Source organism: Anabrus simplex, chromosome 1 (genome assembly GCF_040414725.1).
Source record: "Anabrus simplex isolate iqAnaSimp1 chromosome 1, ASM4041472v1, whole genome shotgun sequence".
In the NCBI taxonomy this organism is placed as follows: domain Eukaryota; kingdom Metazoa; phylum Arthropoda; class Insecta; order Orthoptera; family Tettigoniidae; genus Anabrus; species Anabrus simplex.
Genome location: NC_090265.1, coordinates 522,703,297 through 522,726,301, shown reverse-complemented (window position 1 = coordinate 522,726,301; position 23,005 = coordinate 522,703,297). Strand labels below are relative to the sequence as shown.

The 23,005-nt window shown below is 38.6% G+C and overlaps 1 protein-coding gene across 3 annotated transcripts in view; it reads right to left on the bottom strand.

Annotated features, from left to right (window-relative positions):
- The window catches only part of RPA1 (replication protein A 70), a 126,073-nt gene that overhangs the window by 31,279 nt on the left and 71,789 nt on the right, over positions 1 to 23,005 (bottom strand). For all 3 annotated transcript variants that reach the window (XM_067144813.2, XM_067144815.2, XM_067144814.2), the window contains exons 8-9: positions 22,616 to 22,728; positions 3,603 to 3,849 (exon numbers count right to left, since the gene is read on the bottom strand). In XM_067144813.2, coding sequence (XP_067000914.2) covers positions 3,603 to 3,849; positions 22,616 to 22,728 — 360 coding nt within the window. The remainder of the gene's footprint in view (positions 1 to 3,602; positions 3,850 to 22,615; positions 22,729 to 23,005) is intronic.

The window sequence follows — 23,005 nt, the reverse complement described above, 5'->3', positions numbered from 1 at the left end:
CGGTATAGTTTAAAGTTAAAAATTTCATTGTTCCGTATTGAAGAATATTACAGTTAAATTTGAAATAATTGATAAAATAGATTCAACCTATTCAATACAAAAGAATAGGTTGAATTTATTTATCAATTATTTCAATTTTAACTTTACCGGTATAGTACGTCCTCAAATTACCGCAATGATGGGATATTAACACCAAGATCTGTAACTATGCTGTAGTTGTCCTTTTGTGAGATACAGTTTCTTGAAAAAACGTGTGATCGAGGATGGAACTGAAATTTCTGGACGGTTGTACGGGAAATAGTTTGTTCAAGGAATGGATAATGCGGGATTTTTACGTGATTTAATTAGGATGATCGCGGGACCACATCATTCGGATAATACGGAAAAACGTAGTTTCTGGGAACATATAATCGAGGTTCTACTGTACACACGTAATTACGGTATACAATTTTTGTCAATTTAATGTTCACGATAAAATATTAAAGTCAATACAGTAATTACATGCTCCCATACTTCTGTTCATCATCATCACTGGAAAAATCATGCGTGTTGTCACCATCTTCCCATAGAGTATCATCCTCAGCTCCGTCAAGTGAATAGTGTTATCCGGCACCGGTCTACATACCCCACAACACAGTACATTCATTACAACACATAGGCGAAACTAGCCGATTACAAATATCAGGGGAAGATAAGGAAACTGCATGACAATTCGGATAGCAGGTTGCCTACCATAACTATGGTTTAAGGTGAAGCAATGCCAATCTTATTTCAGATAATGTGCCACACCAGTTTTTCTTCACAAAATTCTGAAAAAACAAAAAACAAACAAACAAACAAACAAACAAACAAACAAACAAACAAACAAACACATTTGCACGCATACGGTAAACACACACTATTATTACGTAAATTCTGCCTAGTTCCTAATACCTTTCACTGGAGATATCTGAATCTCGGCCACTGAAATGAACATCCTTTCACACAATATCATCTGTGCATTGAAAAATAATTCCCGGCGGCAACTGCTCTTTTGGTACGTTTCTGCAGATAAGAATGACATACGGCGGTAGCTTCCTTCCAACGGCAAGTACACATAACATCACTTTGATATATTATTTTTCATTTCCTGTTGTACATACCAATACACTTTCTGCCTCCCTTCCAGCGTTGTGTTAGAAGGTACATCAAAATAAACTTGTCAGAATTGCCAATCTGTCCAGTCAAACATGAATGCTGCTTTCGCTACTTTATTAAGTATCAATGGAACCCAAGTTTTTCTTCATATGCATCGGGCAGAAGCTGTGTAAGAGTTGTACGATGCTACAGAAATAATTCAAGGTTATGAATTTCATTAGTGTACAATAATTGCAATGTCTATAAATACATTACAATATGTTATCAAGGGTCTAGTTTCGACCCTATGTGGGTCATCATCAGCCTAACTAAGATACACTTATGGATTTGCCAATGTCCTAAAACAAAATTACATTGTGGAAAAAAATAAAATAAAAGAGTTAACTGTGTATGTGATCCGATAATGTACATATAAAATGGTGGAGTGATGAAATGTTGATAGATAAAATAATGTTGTACTGATCAATGACAAATAAAATTTTCAGGTTTTACATCAATTACACTTAGACTGTAAGAGTAGTATCACATGATTTTTTACAATGATTAAAATATGCCCTTGTTTAGTGAATACTCTAAAATTGCACATTAAAAGTATAAAATGCTGGTTGAATGCCAAGTCCAGATACTTCTATTGAGTTCTATATTTCAAGTGCATCTCCAGGTGAAGAACTGAATGTTAAACATTGGTGCAGAGGGAGTCTGTCTTGCTTAAGGTCCAATATTTCTGATACAGAAATTAAATGTAGATAAAACCATATGACATTCTTATAATATAATGGATTCTTGTTGTGGTGTGAGGGAAATTCCCAATCCAAGTTGGAACCAGTAGAACCTGATGATGAAAAAGTTAGAATTAACGAGAGGTATTTTAAGCCACTTCCCATTTCCCAGCCCCTCCCTCCGCACGCTCCACTGGGTTGCTCCTCCCTTCACTAACTTTCTTCCCCTCCTATTCCATGCCATTCTCATTACTCTAATTTCACTCTACCGGTCAGGTTGTTCACACTGCGCGCAAGGTGAGTACTCACGTTTTCTTTCTTCGTTTTTCGCCATTCCCTTTAAAATATATTGCGTTAATTCTAACTTTTTCATCATCAGGTTCTACTGGTTCCAACTTGGATTGGGAATTTCCCTCACACCACAACAAGAATCCATTATATTATAAGAATGTCATATGGTTTTATCTACATTTAATTTCTGTATCAGAAATATTGGACCTTAAGCAAGACAGACTCCCTCTGCACCAATGTTTAACATTCACCTGGAGATGCACTTGAAATATTGAACTCAATAGAAGTATCTGGACTTTACATTCAACCAGCATTTTATACTTTTAATGTGCAATTTTAGAATATTCACTAAACAAGGGCATATTTTAATCATCATTGTAAAAAATCGTGTGTTACTACTCTTACAATCTAAGTGTAATTGATGTAAAACCTGAAAATTTTATTTGTCATTGATCAGTACAACATTATTTTATCTATCAACATTTCATCACTCCACCACTTTATATGTACATTATCGCATCACATACACAGTTCACTCTTTTAATTTTTATTTCCACAATGTGTTTTAGGACATCGGCAAATCCATAAGTGTCTCTTAGTTAGGCTGATGATGACCCACATAGGGTCGAAACTACTCCCTTGATAACATATTGTAATGTATTTATAGACATTGCAATTACTGTACAGTATTGAGTAGGTGGAATAAACTTTGTAATTATATGTACAGAAATAACCCACTATGACGTATCATTCTAGAGCAACATCCACTGATGCCTTTGAAAGTTCTGTGAATTCCAATTTTATTGTGCCACTTTGCTAGCCGATATTCGTATCACAGCTTCTGTTATGACCATTCCCTTGGTCCCTCCAAGCATTTTTCGTGCAAGCACATACCATACCTTTTGTACAATTCTGAAGAAGCACATACCTCAAAGTTTTATCATTGAATTCTTTAAAGCGTCCTTGTGGGCCATTGAATGCCTTTTGTGTAGAGCAAGCAATTTTAATGCGATTTTTTACCTTTATGCCAACGCCGAACATTAACTTCAGTTATGTCATATTTTCCCCACACCTGCACAAATATTTCCGAATTCAGCACCTTTAATAATGATTATCTTAAAACCAGCAACATAATATTGACAAAAATTATTGAAAACGTATCGGTAATACCTGTTCTCAACAATATCCCTAGATGTTTCCAGCGTCAGGCAAAACGGGCTGGAAACAAGTCTCACTTGTCAGCTTCAGCAGCTAGCGATGTATAATAAAGATGCACACACTGAAGGATGAGTTTCTTGCATGCACGGAGGAAAAGGTTGTCATGCTAGCTGTCAGTGGTGTTCATCATGTTAGGTTACGAATGAAAGACAACTCTTGATTTTTCAAATGAAATTCTGAGGAAAAAAGCATTGGATTTGGGAGAAATACGGTAATTAGGAACCAGAAATGTCTTACCTCCAAGAGCCCCTTCAACCCGCTGAGATATATTGATTGTTTCTGCATGAGCTCCACCTCTATCAAACCAGCCTCTTAAATGATGAGCCACTGGAATGTCAGGGTCTAATTGCAGTACACTGGACTGCAGGACAGAAACACTTTTGGAACCACCAAATTCGTTCACCTTAGCTCCCTTGATAGCAACAACAGGATGCTTGGTCACATCAAACTCTTCTGCTTGAGTTCCCCACAATGTAATATTTACCTGGACATTCAAACACAACACAGTTAATTCCACAATACCCAAAAAGTCACAATACAAAAGGACAGTCACCTAAATTGTTACAGCCAAATAATTAGTAATCCGTTGAATGTATCAACAATTGTCGCCATAAGACCTATCTGTGTCGGTGCGACGTAAAGCCCCTAGCAAAAAAAAGTATCAACATGCATTTTCATAGTCTTAAATGGTAGTAAGGGATTTCGTGTATTGGGCTACATTTCCCCATGGGATGATTAGTAACAGAGATACCAATACTAATTTCACTTATAAAAAGAGAAGAATGAAGAAGTTAATGGAAAAACATTGGGAATATGGATGAGATATGCTGATGATATTCCTTGATTTAGAAAAGGCTTACGATAGAGTACTCAGAACAAAGATACGGAAAGTAATGGAAAAGGAAGGATTTGCAAAATGAACGATGGAAATGTGCAAGCAGTGTACAAAAACTGGTGCAGCAGTGTACAATCAAATATAGGGAGGACTGAGTGGTTTTGGAATGAAACTGGCCCCACAACAAAGTGTGCTGTCAGCACTGTTATTCACAAAGGTCATTGACGAAATTGTGAAGGGGACAAAGGTGAAATATGAGGGCAGGGAGCTGAAGGTAATATTATTTGCAGATAATATTGTTGTGTAGGGGAGCAAACAGAGAGGAAGTACAAGGGCAACTCGACATGCTGAGTAACGTTCTTTAAGATTATAGAATGAAAACTAGCCTGGAAAAGAGTAAGACAATGGTGTTAACTAGAGGAGAAAGGAATTATAAAAATAAAGGAACAAAACTTTGAAATTTGATGCAAGTGTGTAATGGACTAGTATAACTTGGAAACAATTCTCTAAACCCATGGGTAAATAGTGAAAATATCGAGCATGATTAGTAGGTGGCGTTATTATTATCTACGTAGTTATGTACGACAGGTTGTCAGTACAGACTTTATTTTGTATAAATAGTGGTCGTATCATTTATTATTTGTGTGTTGTATGATCTAACTTGTGTAAAACATGTGAGGTTATGTCACGATACTTCTGCTGTATGTTTATTAATACGACTTTAATCTAAGAACACGTAATTGATAGTATATAATTTGTGGTTAAATGTAAGAGAGGACCATGAGTCCTAACTTTGTCACTACTAAAGATAAAAGCGTACTGGAAGAAAAGGAAAGAACAAAGAAGAAGGAATTGAAATTGGCACGTGGTCCTCTGGTGGCCCATTCGAAAGAAGAAGAAGAAAAAATATTTATTACCTGTAAATATGATGTATAAATCCAATGTAATGTTGTGCAACACAGGGTAAGAGTCTAGAACAATGCACCTTTGTCACTCGAGTTTTACTGAATGTTCTATTCATTTGTATACAGGTTATTGGAGACTCGAGAAGACACAAGAAAGCATGTTGTGTCATACTTTTCTGGAAGCCTGGCCGGGCAAGGTATATGAAGGACGGTCTTGGGATGTTTAGCCAAGTTGTTAGTGAAAGACGTTATTCGAGTTAAGTATGTGAAATGTTGTGGTAATTCTGTATTAGTGGTTATGTTGTGTTGGTACATGTGATCTTGTCAAGTGTTCCATAGTTGGTTGACATGCAAATGTGGCAGTCGATTGATTTCAAGATGGGGTTTCATTTGATGTGCAACCATTAACGTGTATATAATTTGTAAATAAAACAGTGTACACAAGTGACAGCATCTTGTGTGTTCATCTTCGTGAATACAATAAATTGTGGAGAGCTTCGAGTCCTTGGGAAGCAAACTGATGCAGGGCTGGAGATGGAGATCAGTAAAAGGATTCAACAGGGAAATGCATGCTACCGGGACACGGTATAAACAGGTTATGTATAAGATGTACTACACACCAATACTAACATAAGCCGCAGAGACCTGTACACCAACAAGACAGGAGAATAAAATCCAGGAGAGTGTGATTAAATTTTTAAGAAGTATGGTGGAAAAGAATGCCAGGAAGGAAATCGCAGTGGAAAAGTTTTTGACAAATTGGAGAGATATAAACACAGATGGTTTAGAGAAGCCAAGGGGAGGATGCCAAAGCAGATGGAGACCAGATAGGTGGAGGGAGGGCAAGAGGGAGACCCAGACTAAGGTGGTTGAAAACTATGAAGAATAGGATAATTAGAAGAAATTTGGACTTGAACGCAGTTGATGAGGAACAATGGTGGTTGGATACAGGAAGATGGAAAGGTGCTATAAACATCCCAATCTGGTGGGAGCTGGACAAGGGAAGTAGATGATGATCGATATACTACCATATTTAACATAGCTGGCATAAAAGTTCACATTGTTGCAAATTCGAAGTATTTTCAAAATCGGACAATTACTCTGTGAGAGTATTTTGACAAACTAGTAAGCATGGAAAATTGTGCAGAAAAGATGCTATAATTACAAACTGTGGCCTTAAAAGAAGAGAGACATTCAAATGTTAGAGAAGGAAGTAAAAGGCAGAAAAATGAAAATTGGAAAAGCAGCTGGGATAGATGAAATAAGCATGGAGATGATAAAGGCAGCTGGACCTGTTGTTCGACAATGGCTTTGGAGATTGGTAAAATGTATACGGAGAGAGAGAATGTGTGCCAGAAGAATGACAAAAGGGGATAATAAGAAGGGGGACAACAAAGTACAGTATGTGATAACCATTAAGGATTCACACATTGCAAAAATAATGGAAAGGATAATACAGCAGAAAGGAGACTGAGAGGGAATATGGAACTACAGAATAGCAGCAATATGGCTACAGAAACTGAGAGCTGTGGACATTGTCTTTAGTATGAGAGAGTTCACAGAAAGACATTGGGAGTATGGTAAAAATCTAGTAATAACATTTCTCAATATAGTAAAGGCATTTGGAAAACGTATGGGGAAACAATTGTAAGAAAGAGAGTTGACAAGCAAAAATTCTACAGATGACAAAGGTTTTAGCTGTGACTGGACCCAAGTTGGAAGGATGGAGTGCTTTAGAAATGTTACTGGGTTACAACAGGGAAGCATTTTATCCCCACTGTTATTTATAATTGTAATGAATGAAATTGTGAAGGAGTCAAAGGAATCAATTAGTGAAAGGAAGGTGAAGGAAATTTTATCTGCCGATGATATTGTGGTGTCGGAACAGACATGAAGGAAGTACAATTGGACATATCGAATAAAATGCCTGTGAAATACCCTTTGAAATTCAGTGCGGAAAAGAGCAAGAAGATTGTTTCTAATAGTTACCGACGACTCTTCACGACTTCCTGGACACACGACGTGAAACGACCCTCGATTTCAGCTTCATCAAAAACCTTGGGGTAACTCGAAACAGAATGAAGATGTCTGCATGTCGTCATATGTAACAATAGACCATTAACCTTTTCACTGCTGCGATCGAATATACTCGATCTCCTTTATGACTGTGTTATATGCTACTTCTATCAACTAGTCACACATTAAACTAAGTAGTTTATATCTTTTCTATGAGTACTTCTGCAGGAAAACGTTGCTTGCAGGGTACGCCCTAATCTTTTCTAAGGCAAATTTACAAGCACCATATTCATATTTAGGCTATTATTACGGTGGGGTCGCCACTCCCAGAGGCATTTTATACCTACTGCCTGGTGTAACTTTAGGCTGCACCCCAGGAATAGACGCCTTTTGCAACCGCTTCACTTAAGGTGCAGACGTTGCTGACATGAGAAAGTTCTTCCATTTATCTGTTGTTGGGACTGGGGTCCTCTTCTGCCATCTAAACCACTGACTATGTTCTTCTTTCTCGAGAATTTATGTGCAATTTCCTACACAAAAGCTTCACCTGACATCTAAAGGGAGGACTCCACCGCCTGTAGCTGTATATTTACCCGAGAGGTGGGTTTGTTGAGCAACTCTGGGAACTTAGCAACTACAGAATTTCAGGAAAATCTAGGTAGTGTGCATACCGGAAAGACTTAAACTGCAGTATTATAGCTATCAGACAGCTGCTTAAAACTAAAATAGCTTCTTTGTTATCTCATTCTGACACGCTGTTGTACATTCCAAGGACTGCTGTAACTGTAGCAGTGATCTCGACTCAATTAGGTCTTTGTGTGTTGCTCTGTCTGCAAAGAGGAATGTGAAACAGACCGTCATTTCAGATTTCTTTAACTACAGAAGTTTACAGTAGTGGAGTGCTGCACAGCATAAACAAAAATAATGATGAGAAATTAAAATTACGTGGTCAATATGAATGTACTCTGCTGGACATAGGTGAGGTATTGTCATTTAGTATATTTTTGTGTGTTTCTGTTGTTAAAAACCTCATGATAGTGGGAATTAAATGAAGTGATGTAGCTTAAAGTACGTTATTTGTTCACAAATTAATTTCAGAACCCATTATTCAAAGTCTCTCTTTGTAACAATAATTCTCTCTATAACGATATCTTTTCATCTGTGCAGAAGCGTATCGAGATTCAATGTACATTAACCCTTTCCCTGCCATGCTAAAATGCTGTGGTACTGCTAAAACTGCCAACCTAAATCAAGCCAAAATGGAAAGTTTTACAAAAATTGTACTCACCTCAGTTTTGAAGCTATAGACATTAATTTTTTTATTTTTTATGTTTCATGATAAGTCCATCTCACCGCCGTCTCAATCTCTATATACTGCCTGCTCTGTGCCACGAGAATTGCGTTTACAGCGACATTGCAGATGGCAGCACTTACTGCACCCAGAGAACATGTTGGTTAAATGAGAGTTGGTCCGTAACATCAATATAAAATGAAAAATAATCTTTAACATGTTACTAATTGAGAGGATAATGCACATACAGAAACTAACATTTGACATTTGAGCTTGGCTTAAGATATAGAAACGTAAAATAATACAGTAGATATTATATTAGGATCATCCCATGCTGCATGGTACATACCAATTTCAGAATTTTCTCGACACGAATAACGGAGCACCTTTTTCGTACTTGTAAGTACTTTACCAGCAGTGGGTGCAAAAAAAAAAAATTATATCACTATTTCGCTGACCCTTTGTTTATGACCAGTTTTCAGGACATTTTATAGCACAAAATGCAGTGTGCGTTCGCCATGTCATTAAATCCACCACCCAATCTCACTGAACTAAACAGATCTATTGCGTCTCCAGAAAATCATCTAGCGAGAACATAAAATAACCGATTTTGTAACAGATAAGACACACATTATACTATAGATTTCACAGTTAGCGAGACAGCATCTGCCGTCTCATTAGTCAGACACTTCAGGTTTTCACGTTTTGATTCCAACCGAATTATTTTAACGTACTTGATGAAATCATCATTCAACCATTGTAAGTATTTTATCTGCTGGTGAATAGAAATGCACAAAATCTAGATTGTTTTTCCGAAAGGCATTACAGTAATCATTTCTGAACTACAAGTGATAGATCGGAGACTTCTAAGCCTTTAACGAGGAAGTAGGCAGCAGGACTAGATAACTTCTCTGAAAGTCGGATTACAAGAAAACACAACAGTTTATTCGCGAGAGCGTGAGATTTTACAATATCTGTGCCGCATACACTTTCAACATTGACCACACAAGCAAACTTGTCACTGGTTCGGTTCTAGAGGAGCCGTACCTAATTAGCCATTTAATCAGCGATCACATTTACACTCCTGTCAGTTAGTCTGAGAGTTTTACATTCTGCTCTAAGTCTTTTCTTGGGAAATCCCGATAAATACAATCAACATTTTCCATTTACGCTACCTGTCCAGAGTACTTTGTGACGGAGCTGACGCTAGACCAGGAGTTTTGCCATATTCATAACCGTTTGGGATACTATTCCCCACGCCACATAGTAGCGCGTGATTTGTTCTGACTGCCCGGATTTTGGCTTGTGAAAATTTTGGATTTGATTTTTAAAAATGGTCGTTTTTTCATTATATTTGGCTGCTTCCTTTACTTTATTCAAACGATCAATTTCTGGGTTGTCTTCGAATTGTCTCTATAGTCTTTTAACTTCATTATGGTTAGTCATCAGCTGTTATCGCAGTCTCAGAATTCTTGATCGTAGCCTCTAATGTCTGATTTTCTGACCTCGGCTATCATTCTTACTCGTTGGAATATTGACTTTGATTGATACATCGTTGTTCAAATGAATTTCATACTCATCATCCAATGTATTTCCTGAGGTTGAAGAGCATGTTTCGTCACAGATTTCTTCCGAAGAAATATCTTGTCGCTGTTTGGTCTTTCGTGGAGATATTTTTCTGGTTTGAAGGTAATGGGGATAATTCGAAGACCGACTAGGCACGCTCTCTGGCTTCAATATATTTTTATTTTAGTTTTATCTCTTACCTCCATCTCTAAAATTCAGGCTTAAAACACGGGAATAATCGGATGGAATCCACTGATTACCCTTTGTTTATCCTTGCCTTGATATAGGGTTAAGCCAATTTTCCCAGAGTTCTTTACTTGGGTGGATAACAGGAATCCTCACACCTGAAGAATTTGGATTTCCTGCTTTCATATACAGAGAAGAACACAACAATTAATTATTTTACAACCAGGGACACACACATAAATGCTCGATGCAAACGCACTGGAACACAATAACGTGGGTACGGAGATAAGTTGGGTGCGTTAGCTGGCACCCCTAGCGGAGGTTCGTGACACTAAGAGCTCACGCTGAGAAGCACGTTAACCGCATAGCATAGAGCAGGCAGTATATAGGATTGAGACGGCGGTGGTCCATCTATACTGTATTTATTTGTAAATCGGTCACACTTTCCATGGCAATTTTCCGGTCGCAAAACATGGGGAGCAGCTATTATGTGAAAAGGTTTCAGAAAAAAACTTTTAAATAACCTGGAAACATATAGTAGACATTGAAACTATTATTACAGGGGTATTTATATAATAACAAAGACATGCCGCACTATTGCCAGTAAGGTTTTTGATTAGTACAACATTATAACATTGACTGAGATCGGTACATCCGTCAAATTAAACATGGTTAAATATTGTGTGAAATCATAGTTAAAATGAGCAATGATTTCAATACAACTTCACTGAAGCTCGTAATGGAATTTAACCTTTTCGCCGGTGGATCCTTGTACAGGCTTGTGCGACCCCAGTGCTGGATTATTTCAACCAACAACCTCAGGAAATATAAGTAAAATTAAAAATCCACCATTTCAATACTAATATTAAACTAAATAAGTTATAACATTTACTTGGAACTAGTGCCAAATATGAGAACAGGCAATCCTATCAATGCACATACCAACACCCTTAACCCATATGTGCCCACTGTCGACATTTGTCGACGTTAATATCTGAATATTGTCGATCTTATATCGGTAAACCTGAATAATATTTTTGAGGTGCATTGTTTACAGTTCATAGTTTGATACTTACTGCACAGCACGAAAACAAGAATCACTCGTTTTCGCGCCTTATATCGTGGCTGCGTATGAAATATCATTCTGTATACACTCAAGAGGATGACGCTTCCGTCGCGGTGAGTAATATTTTCTTATAATATTGTTACAGTTGAAAGTAAGATCGGACTGTTGTGGTAAACGTAATAACGAAACATGCCTTTAACAGGTTTTGAATTCATTTATGGCTGATTTATAGTTGCTTTTGTCTAGCAGAGCAAAAAATTTCCACGTCGACATATGTCGACAGTGGGCGCGAATGGGACTGCCTCAGTACTGATATACTGTACAATTTTCATTTATTCTTCTCAGAGTGACCGTTGAGCAGATCGTAATCATCCTAGAGGAATCACAAAACATCCTAGATGCTAATATATACACAGAACCTGAAAATGCTTTCCATAGTGACGGGGATAGCGATGATGATGAGTCTTGTGGAGATATTTACAGACTCTCTGGTAATCAACTCCGGGCTGATGCTGAACTAGTGTGTACAAAAATAAGTGAAAATGGTACAATGGTAATGCTGAAATGAAATACATAACAGTAATTCAGCCAGCATGTATAATTCTGCATAATATGCACATGCGGAGCGTCGATCTATTGGATCAAAATGTATCTTGTTACCACATCAGCAACAAAAACAAGAAAAGGTACTGGCCTCTAATTGTGTTCCTTCTGAACGTCTCCATGGACAATGCATGGCAAATTTACCGTTTGACCCCAATTTAGACCTTCTCGGCTTCACACGCTACATCGTTAGGACATATATCCTATCTCGTGCCGCTAGGCGTCCTAACGCATGAAGACCGAGTACGAAAGTATCTTCACGTGTGTTGCCAGAAGTGCGTTCCGATGGGGTATCCCACTACCTCGAAACAAGAGGGAAGCAAGTGCGGTGCGCTCACTGTGGTAAAGCTGCCAGGAAACAGTGCAAAAATGTAACATTGGCCGCCACGTCCTTTGCTTCGAGTCATTTCACTCACGCTAAGCCAGACTGGATGAAGAGAAGCAGAGTGTAACCTCAAAACGCAGACTAAACTGTTTTGAAATTCTACTAGTAGTTTTCCTTTTTGCTATTTTCAGAGTGATCATACTTGCTCAAAATTTGGTATTGTGTGTATAACAAGTACTATAAACATACGAATATTGTCCTTTTGTTTTGAAACAGTATGCATTCTAAATTGAGACAAAACTGTTCCTCATTTATGTTTTGAATCATGTTTTTTAAATATTTTCTGCTTATTCAACACTTATGTGACTATCATTCACTAACTGATTAATTATTACATTCATATAAGCTTAAAATGAGAAGAAAAGTTCCTTTTTTGAGCATGTCTCTTACCCTACCCGTTCATGCTCACTGTCGACACATGTCGACACGGTAAATCTCTGCGATAATATGTTAATGAAACCTAAAATCATCATAAGCCTTTCATTTAGGTTACAAACATCTGTAATTACGAAATATATCGCAATATTCCACAGAAAAATAATTTGGGCAGATATGGGTTAATATGGGACTTATGATGCCCCTAAAAGTATCTGGATAATAAAATTTCAAATAATCACAATTTCAAAAGCTTGAAGTCACGATTAGAACGACACTCAACACAACATAATTCTTTTCACTCAAGTTACAACTTTGAAAGTATTGAGTTTGACTCAGAACTGTAAGATTCTCAAAAGTCTTGTCATAAATGAAATGTTATACAAAAGTCGAACAACAATTATTTTACTCAAGATGGAATCTTGAAAGTCCTGAGTTCTACTTAGAGTAGGTTCTCAATTTAAATAAAAGGTCTTGTCACAATTGATCAGAAGCAGAAATGTCCGACTCGTTGGCTGAATGGCCAGTGTACTGGCTTTCGGTTCAGAGGGTCCCGGGTTCGATTCCCGGCTGGGTCGGGTATTTTAACCTTCATTGGTTAATTCCAATGGCCCGGGGGCTGGGTGTTTGTGCTGTCCCCAACATCCCTGCAACTCACACACCACACACAACACTGTCCTCCACCACAATAACACGCAGTTACCTACACATGGCAGATGTCGCCCACCCTCGTCGGAGGGTCTGCCTTACAAGGCTGCACTCGGCTAGAAATAGCCACACGAAATTATTATAAGAAGCAGAAATGATGAAAAAAGTATAAAGCTTCTTTATAAACATTAAAATTATTCTTGATATACTTGAAACAAGAATATGTTGTGTTAAGTGTCGTTCTAATTGTGACTTCAAAATGTTGAAATTGTAATTACGTGAAGTTTTATTCGCAAGATATTTTTAGGGGCATCATAAGTCCCATATTAAGAGTGTTTATATGTGCACTGATATAATGATATATATATTTACGATTGCCTGTTCTCATATTTGGCTGAAGATGACGCTCACCAGCATCGAAACTAGTTCCAAGTAAATGTTATAACTTATTTAGTTTAATATTAGTATTGAAAAGGTGGATTTTTAAATTTTCTTATCTATTATTCTCGGTTCAATATGGACTTAAAAATGAAATTCTTCAATTAAAATATTATCGTCAATTTGAATATAAAATACAAGCAATAACTACAGAATAATATTGTGAGACTATATGTTAACTCCCCAGTTAGTTCCTACAGTGCTGGAGACAAGTTCATGTTTGGGATCCAGGGGTTTATTCCACACGAGGTGGCAAAAATTTCGTTCATTAGGAGGATGTTTAGAAATTTTCATTTGCATTATGGGCTGTACCTACTCTATTTACACACAATACCAAGCCATACACATGATTATCAGCAGAAAGATTAAATTATTCAAACGATACTGATAAAAGTAGAGTGGAACTTAGCATTAACTGTGTGTTTATAAAATCTGTTTGCTTGGTCCACTACCCTCACCAACATTCTTTCATTCACAAATACCTCAAAATAATCCATTTCAGGGCATTCAGGAGTCAAATTATTATTTGACATAGCTAGTTTGGTGATTGAAATACATGCGCCTTCAGCGGAAACTCGTCGTCCGACCATGTGGGCAGGCCTAGGTCAATATTATCACTCCCTATCACTTTACTAATAATCTTCAACATCACTACAGTGACTGTCAAAATCCACATCGGACTCAGTCTCCTCCAAACATGTAACATTTCCTCGGGACGCATCTTACGTTCATACACGGCAGCCATCACTCAAAGACAATGTTTACAACTGTGACAAAAGATGAACGTTTTCCTGCAGAACTACCCAAAGAAAAAATATAAACTACTTAGTTTTAAGTTGATTAGTTGATAGAAGAAGCATATAACACAGTCATAAGGCAGATAGAGTATTTTCGACCGCAGCACTGGCGGTGCAAAGTCCAGCTCGAGTATATTCGATCGCAGCAGTGAAAAGCTTAATGGTCTATTGTTACATATGACGGCGTGCAGACAGCGATGCAGTTGTTTTTTTTACATCATGTGCAGTGGAAATATTAATTGCATTTTTATAATATCAAGTCCATAGTGTAAAGTCCAATTACTTGAAACAAGTTACCATCTGCCTTTTATTAACTACTACTACTACTACAGGGTGCGGCAGAAAAACCTGATGAATATCAGACGTAAAGAACTCAGCAACGCAACATGTCATATGCAGTAGATTGGAGCAAGATTGGACGAAAGGTCATATTGGTCACAGATTTCAAACAGGTGTTATTGTCGTGGTGCACGCAGTCTTGGCCTTGGCGAACACGTGCATCGTCTTGTCCGGGCTAGTCAGTCAACCAGCCAGTCGCTAGCATGGCGTGGAGTGGTGAACACCGAGGTTTCGTGATACTTATTTCAAAAACGCCGACTATGTTACTACAAAACAGCGTTTGTTTCGCAGACACTTCGGCTTAGGTCGACATGAGAAAGTTCCGAGCAGGAACACCATTTTGTTATGGGTGAACAGTTTGAGGAAAAGTAGTTTGAGTGTGAAAACAAAGTCGCCTGGTAGGCCTCGTAGCGTCTGAACACCAGAGACCGTCCGCGCAGTGGGACACACCGTTATGCGATCTCCTCAACGTTCGGTGCGTAAGCATTCACGTGCTCTGGGACTCTCGGATCGCACCGTAAGGAGGATTTTACACGCAGACCTGAAGTTCCATCTGTACAAAATAGTGGGTGTTCAGAAACTCAGTGAACGTGATTGGGCCAACTGCAGAGCGTGTTGTGAGAATATCCTAGAAGCTGTAGCAGCTGACACCAGTGTCCTGGCAAGTGATTTGTCAGGCTATGTTAATAAACAAAATTTTCAGTATGGGTCCGCAACAATCCTCAACAGATCCACGAGCGAACTCTCCACAGCGACCGTGTTACTGTTTGGTGCTCTGTAGCTGATTTCAGAATTGTAGGCCATTACTTTTTTGAAGAGGAGGACAGAACTGTAACAGTAACCTCGGATCGTTACGTACAGCTGTTACGCAACTTCCTGCAGCCGACACTCATCGACTTAGGGAATCCTGCTGAGTGGTCCCAACAAAATGGTGCCACTGCACACACAGCCAGGGCGTTGATAGGTCTCCTCAGAGAGATGTTTCCAGGACGTCTCATCTCCTTATGGGGTGATGTTCCATGGCCAGCCCGTTCCCCTGACCTCGCCCCGTGCGATTTCTTTCTCTGGGGATATTTGAAGGATCGCGTCTTCCGAATAAGCCGTGAACACTACATGACCTGAAAGCTGCCATCCATGAAGAAATCAAGGCAATACCACAAGACATGCTGAAGCGAGTCTTGCGGAACTTCAAGGAGAGGCTTCAGAGGAGCATCAGAGAGGACGGTCGGCATTTGGATGTCATTAATTTCAAAACCTAGTGTGTATGTGACGCAAATGGCAAACACTACTCTTTCAAACTGTGCAATAAATCTTTAAACGGCTTGTTGCATTGCCGAGTTATTTACGTTTGAAATTCGTCAGGTATTTCTTCCGCACCCTGTATGTATTATGCATGCTATATAATACTACATGCAGAGATAATAGTCGAAACTTAAAAGGTTTCTTAGGAAACATTCTAATAGGATGATTTGTTTTGCCCAGCTTATTTGCACATCATCACGGCAAAAGGCGGGTGTAATTAACTTCAATCTTAGATTTATTTTTCTAAATCACAAATGTGACTTCACAGAAACGAAGTTAAAGCGTGAACAGCACAATAACAAACTCATTCTTTCGTCCCGATTATCAGAGTCGCTAGCGCGCGCTAGCCTCTCTTGCTTGTGGGGCGATTTCCGTCCCGAATCCCCAGCTGTAAAGAACACACGCTGCTGTGGTAAGCAGGAAACACGATACACAAAGGTGACGGATTATATACTCGCGAAATAAAGCATCAAATAAATACAGTTGAAAAAGAATTTGCGTAAATTACACAAGCACATAAGAATTTATCCTTTATCCTAGGGGAAGAGTATTGAGTGTACTGGAGATTACATTGGTCTAAAATAGGAAGAAATAAAAAATCTGAAAAGAGTTAAAAAAGAAAAGCTCTCGGTTAAATCGGAAGGGTTGGCAGGTACGGTACATGAATTGTACTTTTATTAATTCATGTTTATTTCACTTCAGGTCATACTGTCAACTCGTAACGGGGAGAACATTTTCTTGTGTCAGTGCTTCAAACCCACGAGTCCAACTTACCTGATGTACCCTATTTAACTTTCCAGAAAAAAATCTCACGCCGGAATTTTACGCCAAATGACCATAAACGCAAATGAATTGTAAATATTTTTTAAAATGTCTGAATTCCTCAAATAATTTACGCATCCAAATTTCTTGCTTGTATTTTTCGTCAAAAAAGTGTGTTAATTTCGTGAGAAAATATGGTAATTCATTAAGGAACAGTGCTTTTAAGGTCTATAGGTATGGTTCCTAAGTATATATACAGAACTTCTGAGTGCAATTAAAGTATCTGCTGTAAAGTCCTTGTTGAAACCAAATCTTTCGGAGAAATGCTTTTTTCCTTCCTGATCACTATCAGTTTTCAACACTGTCCCTTCATCTGCCCTTAAAGAGTCACTGCCACAGACTGAGACATACATAAAGTCACTCAACATTATCAGCGAACTGCTGTGCGCTGTGCCGTTCTGAGCTGCCCTGCTATTTTTCAGCAATTAACCAAAGACTACCAGTGAATTCGCAGTTCATTATTCACCATTAAATTTAGGACATGTTAATCATTCATCCATCTTTCATTGAAATATGTCTGCTCCAATCCAAATAGTTCCCTTGAAAGATGGTTTGGACATGTAACGAGAATACCGGTACCAAAACAGATGACCGAGACTTAGTTTTAAGGAAACAGAGCAAGTGGGACATCCAGAGCAATATGGATGGACTTGATCAAGATTAGTATAAGAAGGAACCTGGAATGAAACAACTGCAGAAGATTGATGGAAGGAGAGAGGAAGGTGGAGAAGTACCATATATGCCCCAACCCAGCTGCAACTCGTTAGGGGAAATGAAAATGATGATGATGATGACGATGATGATTTAACACACCATTGGAGGACCTTGCAGCACTGACCACCACCCTTTGAGAAAAATGATCAACAATGTGTTGGATCCTTGGCACAATTTTATGGAAGTATGAATAGTTGTAAAATAATCACATCAGCGAAGCAGCAAAACGTTTCATGTTTTATATTACATGTTGCTTAATGCACGAACAATTTTGGTAAATATCATCAAAGTATAGGCTGCAACATGTGATGCATCAGATGTTGATGTAGAAGATTTTTATATCAAAATTGAAACAGCCCTGTCATACATCAAATCATTTGAGATAAACATTGTGACGGGTGATTTCAAAGCTAAAGTCAGTCATGGCCGACAGGCTGATGTAGTCTGTGACTATAGGTTAGGAGCAAGCAATCCTAGAGGTGATCGATTGGTCCAGATGTGCCAGGAGGAGGACCTTATTAAAGAAAACACATATTTCCTGCTACCTCCATGTCACCTCTACAGGTGGACCTCAAATGCTGATAGCAGAGTTAGGAACTTGGTTGATTACCTACAATTATTATTTTTTTCATTTTTTTTTTTGCTATTTGCTTTACGTCGCACCGACACAGATATGTCTTATGGCAACGATGGGATAGGAAAGGCCTAAGAATTGGAAGGAAGCGGCCGTGGCCTTAATTAAGGTACAGCCCCGGCATTTGCCTGGTGTGAAAATGGGAAACCACGGAAAACCATCTTCAGGGCTGCCGACAGTGGGGCTCGAACCCACTATCTCCCGATTACTGGATACTGGCCGCACTTAAGCGACTGCAGCTATCGAGCTCAGTATCTACAATTAAGAAACAGTTCAGAAACTATCAAATGTGCTGATATCAACTCAACAACTCAAACCATAACCTACTGTTTGCTTCTATGAATCTCAGACTGAACAAATGCCATTTAAAGGGGAGCTTTAGTAAGACAGATTCAAAAACTTCAAGATTGAGCACTGGAATCATATCAAATCTGCAATTAATGACATAAGTAAAATTAAAAGATACCGGGGGGGGGGGGGGGGGGGGGGAGGAGGAAAAGATGCCCTGGATGATAGAGAAATTCTTAAGCTGATGGACACCAGAAGGTCTTTAAGAACAAAGATCCTGTAAATTACAAAACTCTGCACAAGTTAATATGACAAAAAATACGGAATGCAAAAGAACAACTCTCCGAGGAATGCAACAAAATAGAATTACGGGATTGAAAATATGATTTTCTTCAACATGTACAAAAACGTTTTAACAAGTAACTGGTGCATACAACAAGGGTAGTAGGTCCTCTTTAACAAAATGGCATTATCTAGCACAGAAGAAAAATTGAAACAATGGAAGGAATACGTATAAAATCTCTTCATGGACCACAGAAATGCGGATGATGGTGCTTGGGCAGATGACTGTATGGATATACACGTGCAGATGTGCAGTGTACCGTAAGAACAGTGGAGAATGGCTCTGATGAGATGTGTGCTGACACATTGAAACTGACTGTGAAAGAAAAATCCCTTTCATTATTGATCGATCTATTCAACTGTATTTACCGAAGTAGAACTATTCCTCACGACTGGCCCAAATCGACGTTTGTAATGTTGCCTAAGAAAGCCAGTGCAAAATTCTGCAAAGAATATAGAAGTATTAGTTTGGTTAAGCCATGTTCTGAAAATATTTCTAAAGGTCTTTCATTCGAGAATTCGTCATAAAGGTGAAGAGAATATCGGAACCTCAAAGTCTGGCTTCAAAAATGGCTTTGGTACTAGAGGCAATATTCAGTTTGCAGGTATTAATCCAACGGTGCCGGGATGTTAGTGTTGATGCTTCAGCTTGTTTCATAGACTACAAAAAAGCTTTTGATACAGTCCAACATAACAAACTCATGAACATTCTTTAAGAATTAGGGCTTGATGGGCGGGATATCCGTATTATTGGTAATCTCTATTGGAACCAGTGTGCTGGCATAAGAGTTGATGGTCATGTCTCGGAAGAAGTGTCAATTATGAAAGGAATTTGCCAAGGCTGCATTCAATTTACAAATTTCATCATATAGGTCCATATTGATATGCCTTAATTAAGAACTAGTAAACAGTAGAACCTCGAAACTACGTTTTCCCGTATTCTCCGTTCAAATTACGTGGTCCCGTGAGCATCCCAATTAAATCACATTGTAAAAATCCTGTATTATCCGTCACTCGAAGAAACGATTTCCCGGATCGCCGTCCAGAAATTTCAGTCCCATCAATGCTAAATCCTCGATCACGCGTTTTTCAAGAAACTGTTTCTCACAAAAGGAAGGCTATGGCATACTTACGGATCTTGGTGTTGACGTCCCGTCATTGCGATAATTAGAGGAAGTACCTACTATACTGGAAAAGCGATCGGTGGTGCACTTGTATAAGGGACCATCTTAGCATCGTATTCGGGTGGTATTGTTTACAGAATCCTCTGCCACAAAATTGGAAGGAGACAAGTGCATTTCAACAGCTCTATTTGAAGATGGAACGAGTTACATCAAATGTTCGTACTTGTAAAACGTCTACATTACGTCCAGGGTTAGATGTTTATATTTTTTACTTTTTTCAATTGTATCGCCGAACAGGTTTCCGGCACTTCCCTCAGGGCATTGTATAGCCACTGGGCTTTCAGGCAGAAACTGCAACTCTTAACACAACTTTAGTATTTTAATATCATCATATACGATTATGTTATCGAGACCAGAACAGATGTTGCACCTTACATACATAAAGCCATGGAAGGTTTTGGGATTGCCTATTACTGTTTTTGTCCTAATATAAGGCTGGGAATTTCATGTTTTTGTGTTAAAATGTTATAAAAACCGCTGTCGTTTTATTTGCGCACATTACATTTAAAAAGTTTCCAGCATTTCGCACTCGTACCGTCTTGAACAGCGAGCGTGCTTTCCGGTTGAGCTCAAGGTCACGAATAACAGTAATTTCTGAGTAATTTCTGAAGTTTTGATGATATTTTTTCTCTTTCCAATTTGATTATGATTAGTGACAGGCAGAATTTTTGAGAATCAATATTTACATTCAAAACTACATTCTCGAGTTCAACATAACCTTTAAAAGTCGATGTAGGTCTCATTTACTCGGAACACGATTTCCATCAACTGACTATGAACTGTATACCGGCACCGGTGACCAAATTAAAATGGAGGATTAAAAAAAGGGATTTCGCCATTATGTTGGGCGCTATTGTATCTAATGTGCTTTATTTTATTAGATTAGAGAATTAAAACTACTTGTGGTTGATTGTTGTTTGGCTTGGCGTTACTGGTATTTGATTTTTCGAAGTTTGGCTGATCAAAGTTGCTGAATTCAAAGAAGTTTTCATGGGAAACTTATGAAGTTTCTCCGGTAAAAGTGAATGAAAAGTTTCGAGATTTTTAAGTCGCGTATCGGTAATTAATGTTTGAGGCCGACCCCGCGATCTAACTTGTCTGCCTCTCACCTGGACTGCACGGGTTCGATTCTCGGACAGTTCACATATTTTTATCTGCATATGAGGGCTGATTCCAGGTTCACTCATTCTATGATTACCTTTAATTGAGGAACTATTGAATGGTGAGATGGGGACCTCGGTCTAGAGAGCCAGGAATAACAGCCGAGAGGACTCGTCATACTGACCATGTGTAACCTCGTAATCTGCAGGCTTTTGGGATGAGAGCGGTCGCTTGGTAGGCAGAAGGTCCATTGGGACTGTAGTTTGGTTTGGTTTGGTTTAGGAGTGTTTATAAGATTATAATAATACATATTTCATTTTTTGTGAAATTTAACCAAATTGTTGATGGTTCATTTGTTCCCGGATTTTCCGTTTTCCCGTCTTGTACGATTTTTTTTCGCAGTCCCTCCAAAAACGGAGAATTGAGGTTCCACTTTATTAGGTTTAATGGTCAACCCAATCAATACACTTCACTTTTCAACATCTATTCAGAAAAGATCTTTTGAGATGCTCTTTGTGGAAAGACTCAAGGAGTTATCATAAATAACATCAGGTATGCTATGTCCTAGTTGCAACCATTCTCCAGGATCTACAGGAACTATTCAATATTGTCAATGAAGCCAGCAACTCATGGGCTTGAGGTTGAATGTAAATAAATGCATTGGGTGGCTGTAAGTAGAAAGGAAGATGATATTTTGGGTTAGTCTCAGAGCAGGAAAAGATCACGAGAGTGGCAACATTTAAATACCTGGGATGTCACTTTAATGACGACAGGGACCTTGCTCCTGATGCAGAATTTAGCAGGCCAGAACTTCTTTTCAGAAACTTAAAACCTTCTGGCAAGCCTTTCCATTACTTCACGGACACGACTACTCCGGTGCTACATTTTCAGCATCCTACTACACGGCGTTGAAGGCATGGACACTAACTGGGACCATGTGCAAGAGAGTGCAAGCATTTGAAATGTGGATTTAGTGAAAGATGCTGAAGATAAACTGGACAGCTAAAATGACCAATAAAGAAGTTTTGGACCGTACGAACAAAGTACCAGAAATTCTCACTACCATCAACAGAAAGAAGCTAGAATACTTGGTCATATGAAGCGGAACAATAAACACCACCTTCCACGAGTAATACTCCAAGAGAAAATTAATGGTAAACGTAGTCCGGGATGAAGTAGAACATCGTGGCTCGGCAACCTGAGCCGGTGGTTTGGGGTAACGAAGTTTACTCTATTCAGAAAAGCTATCAACAAACAAGTGATTATGCCACTGATCACCAATTTTCTGTGAGGACATGGCACATAAGAAGAAGATGCAGTTGGCAGGCATGTTCATGTTTCCTTTATTAATACTGATTTATTCGATAAGCACTGTATTACTTGCTTAACATGGTTACAGGGGAGATAACTTACTCCAACGTTAGACTCGTCAACAATTAGGACCTCTCGTTTCTTGAGCTCTCTGTTTGTAGATCTGGCGATGAGGGTCTGGACATCATTGGCACTCTTACAAACACCAATAACATCTAAAGAAAACAGAAAAAGAAAAATTGGAACTACAGAGCCATTTTCTAAGTAGTCATGAAATATAAACCGTAATGCTCCTATACTCTTGAGTCAACACAAGTCCTAAGTGGTCTCTTTGATGTTATACATGTTACATAAAAGCCTCTTGCATTAACTACTTGGTTCAGAACAGGAACCATGAAGGAGAAGAGGAAAGAGGAAGTGACCACCCGCGGAACGATATTTTAATTTCTTCAGTTGATTACCGGTATAACATCAAAGTGGACCGCTTAAGAC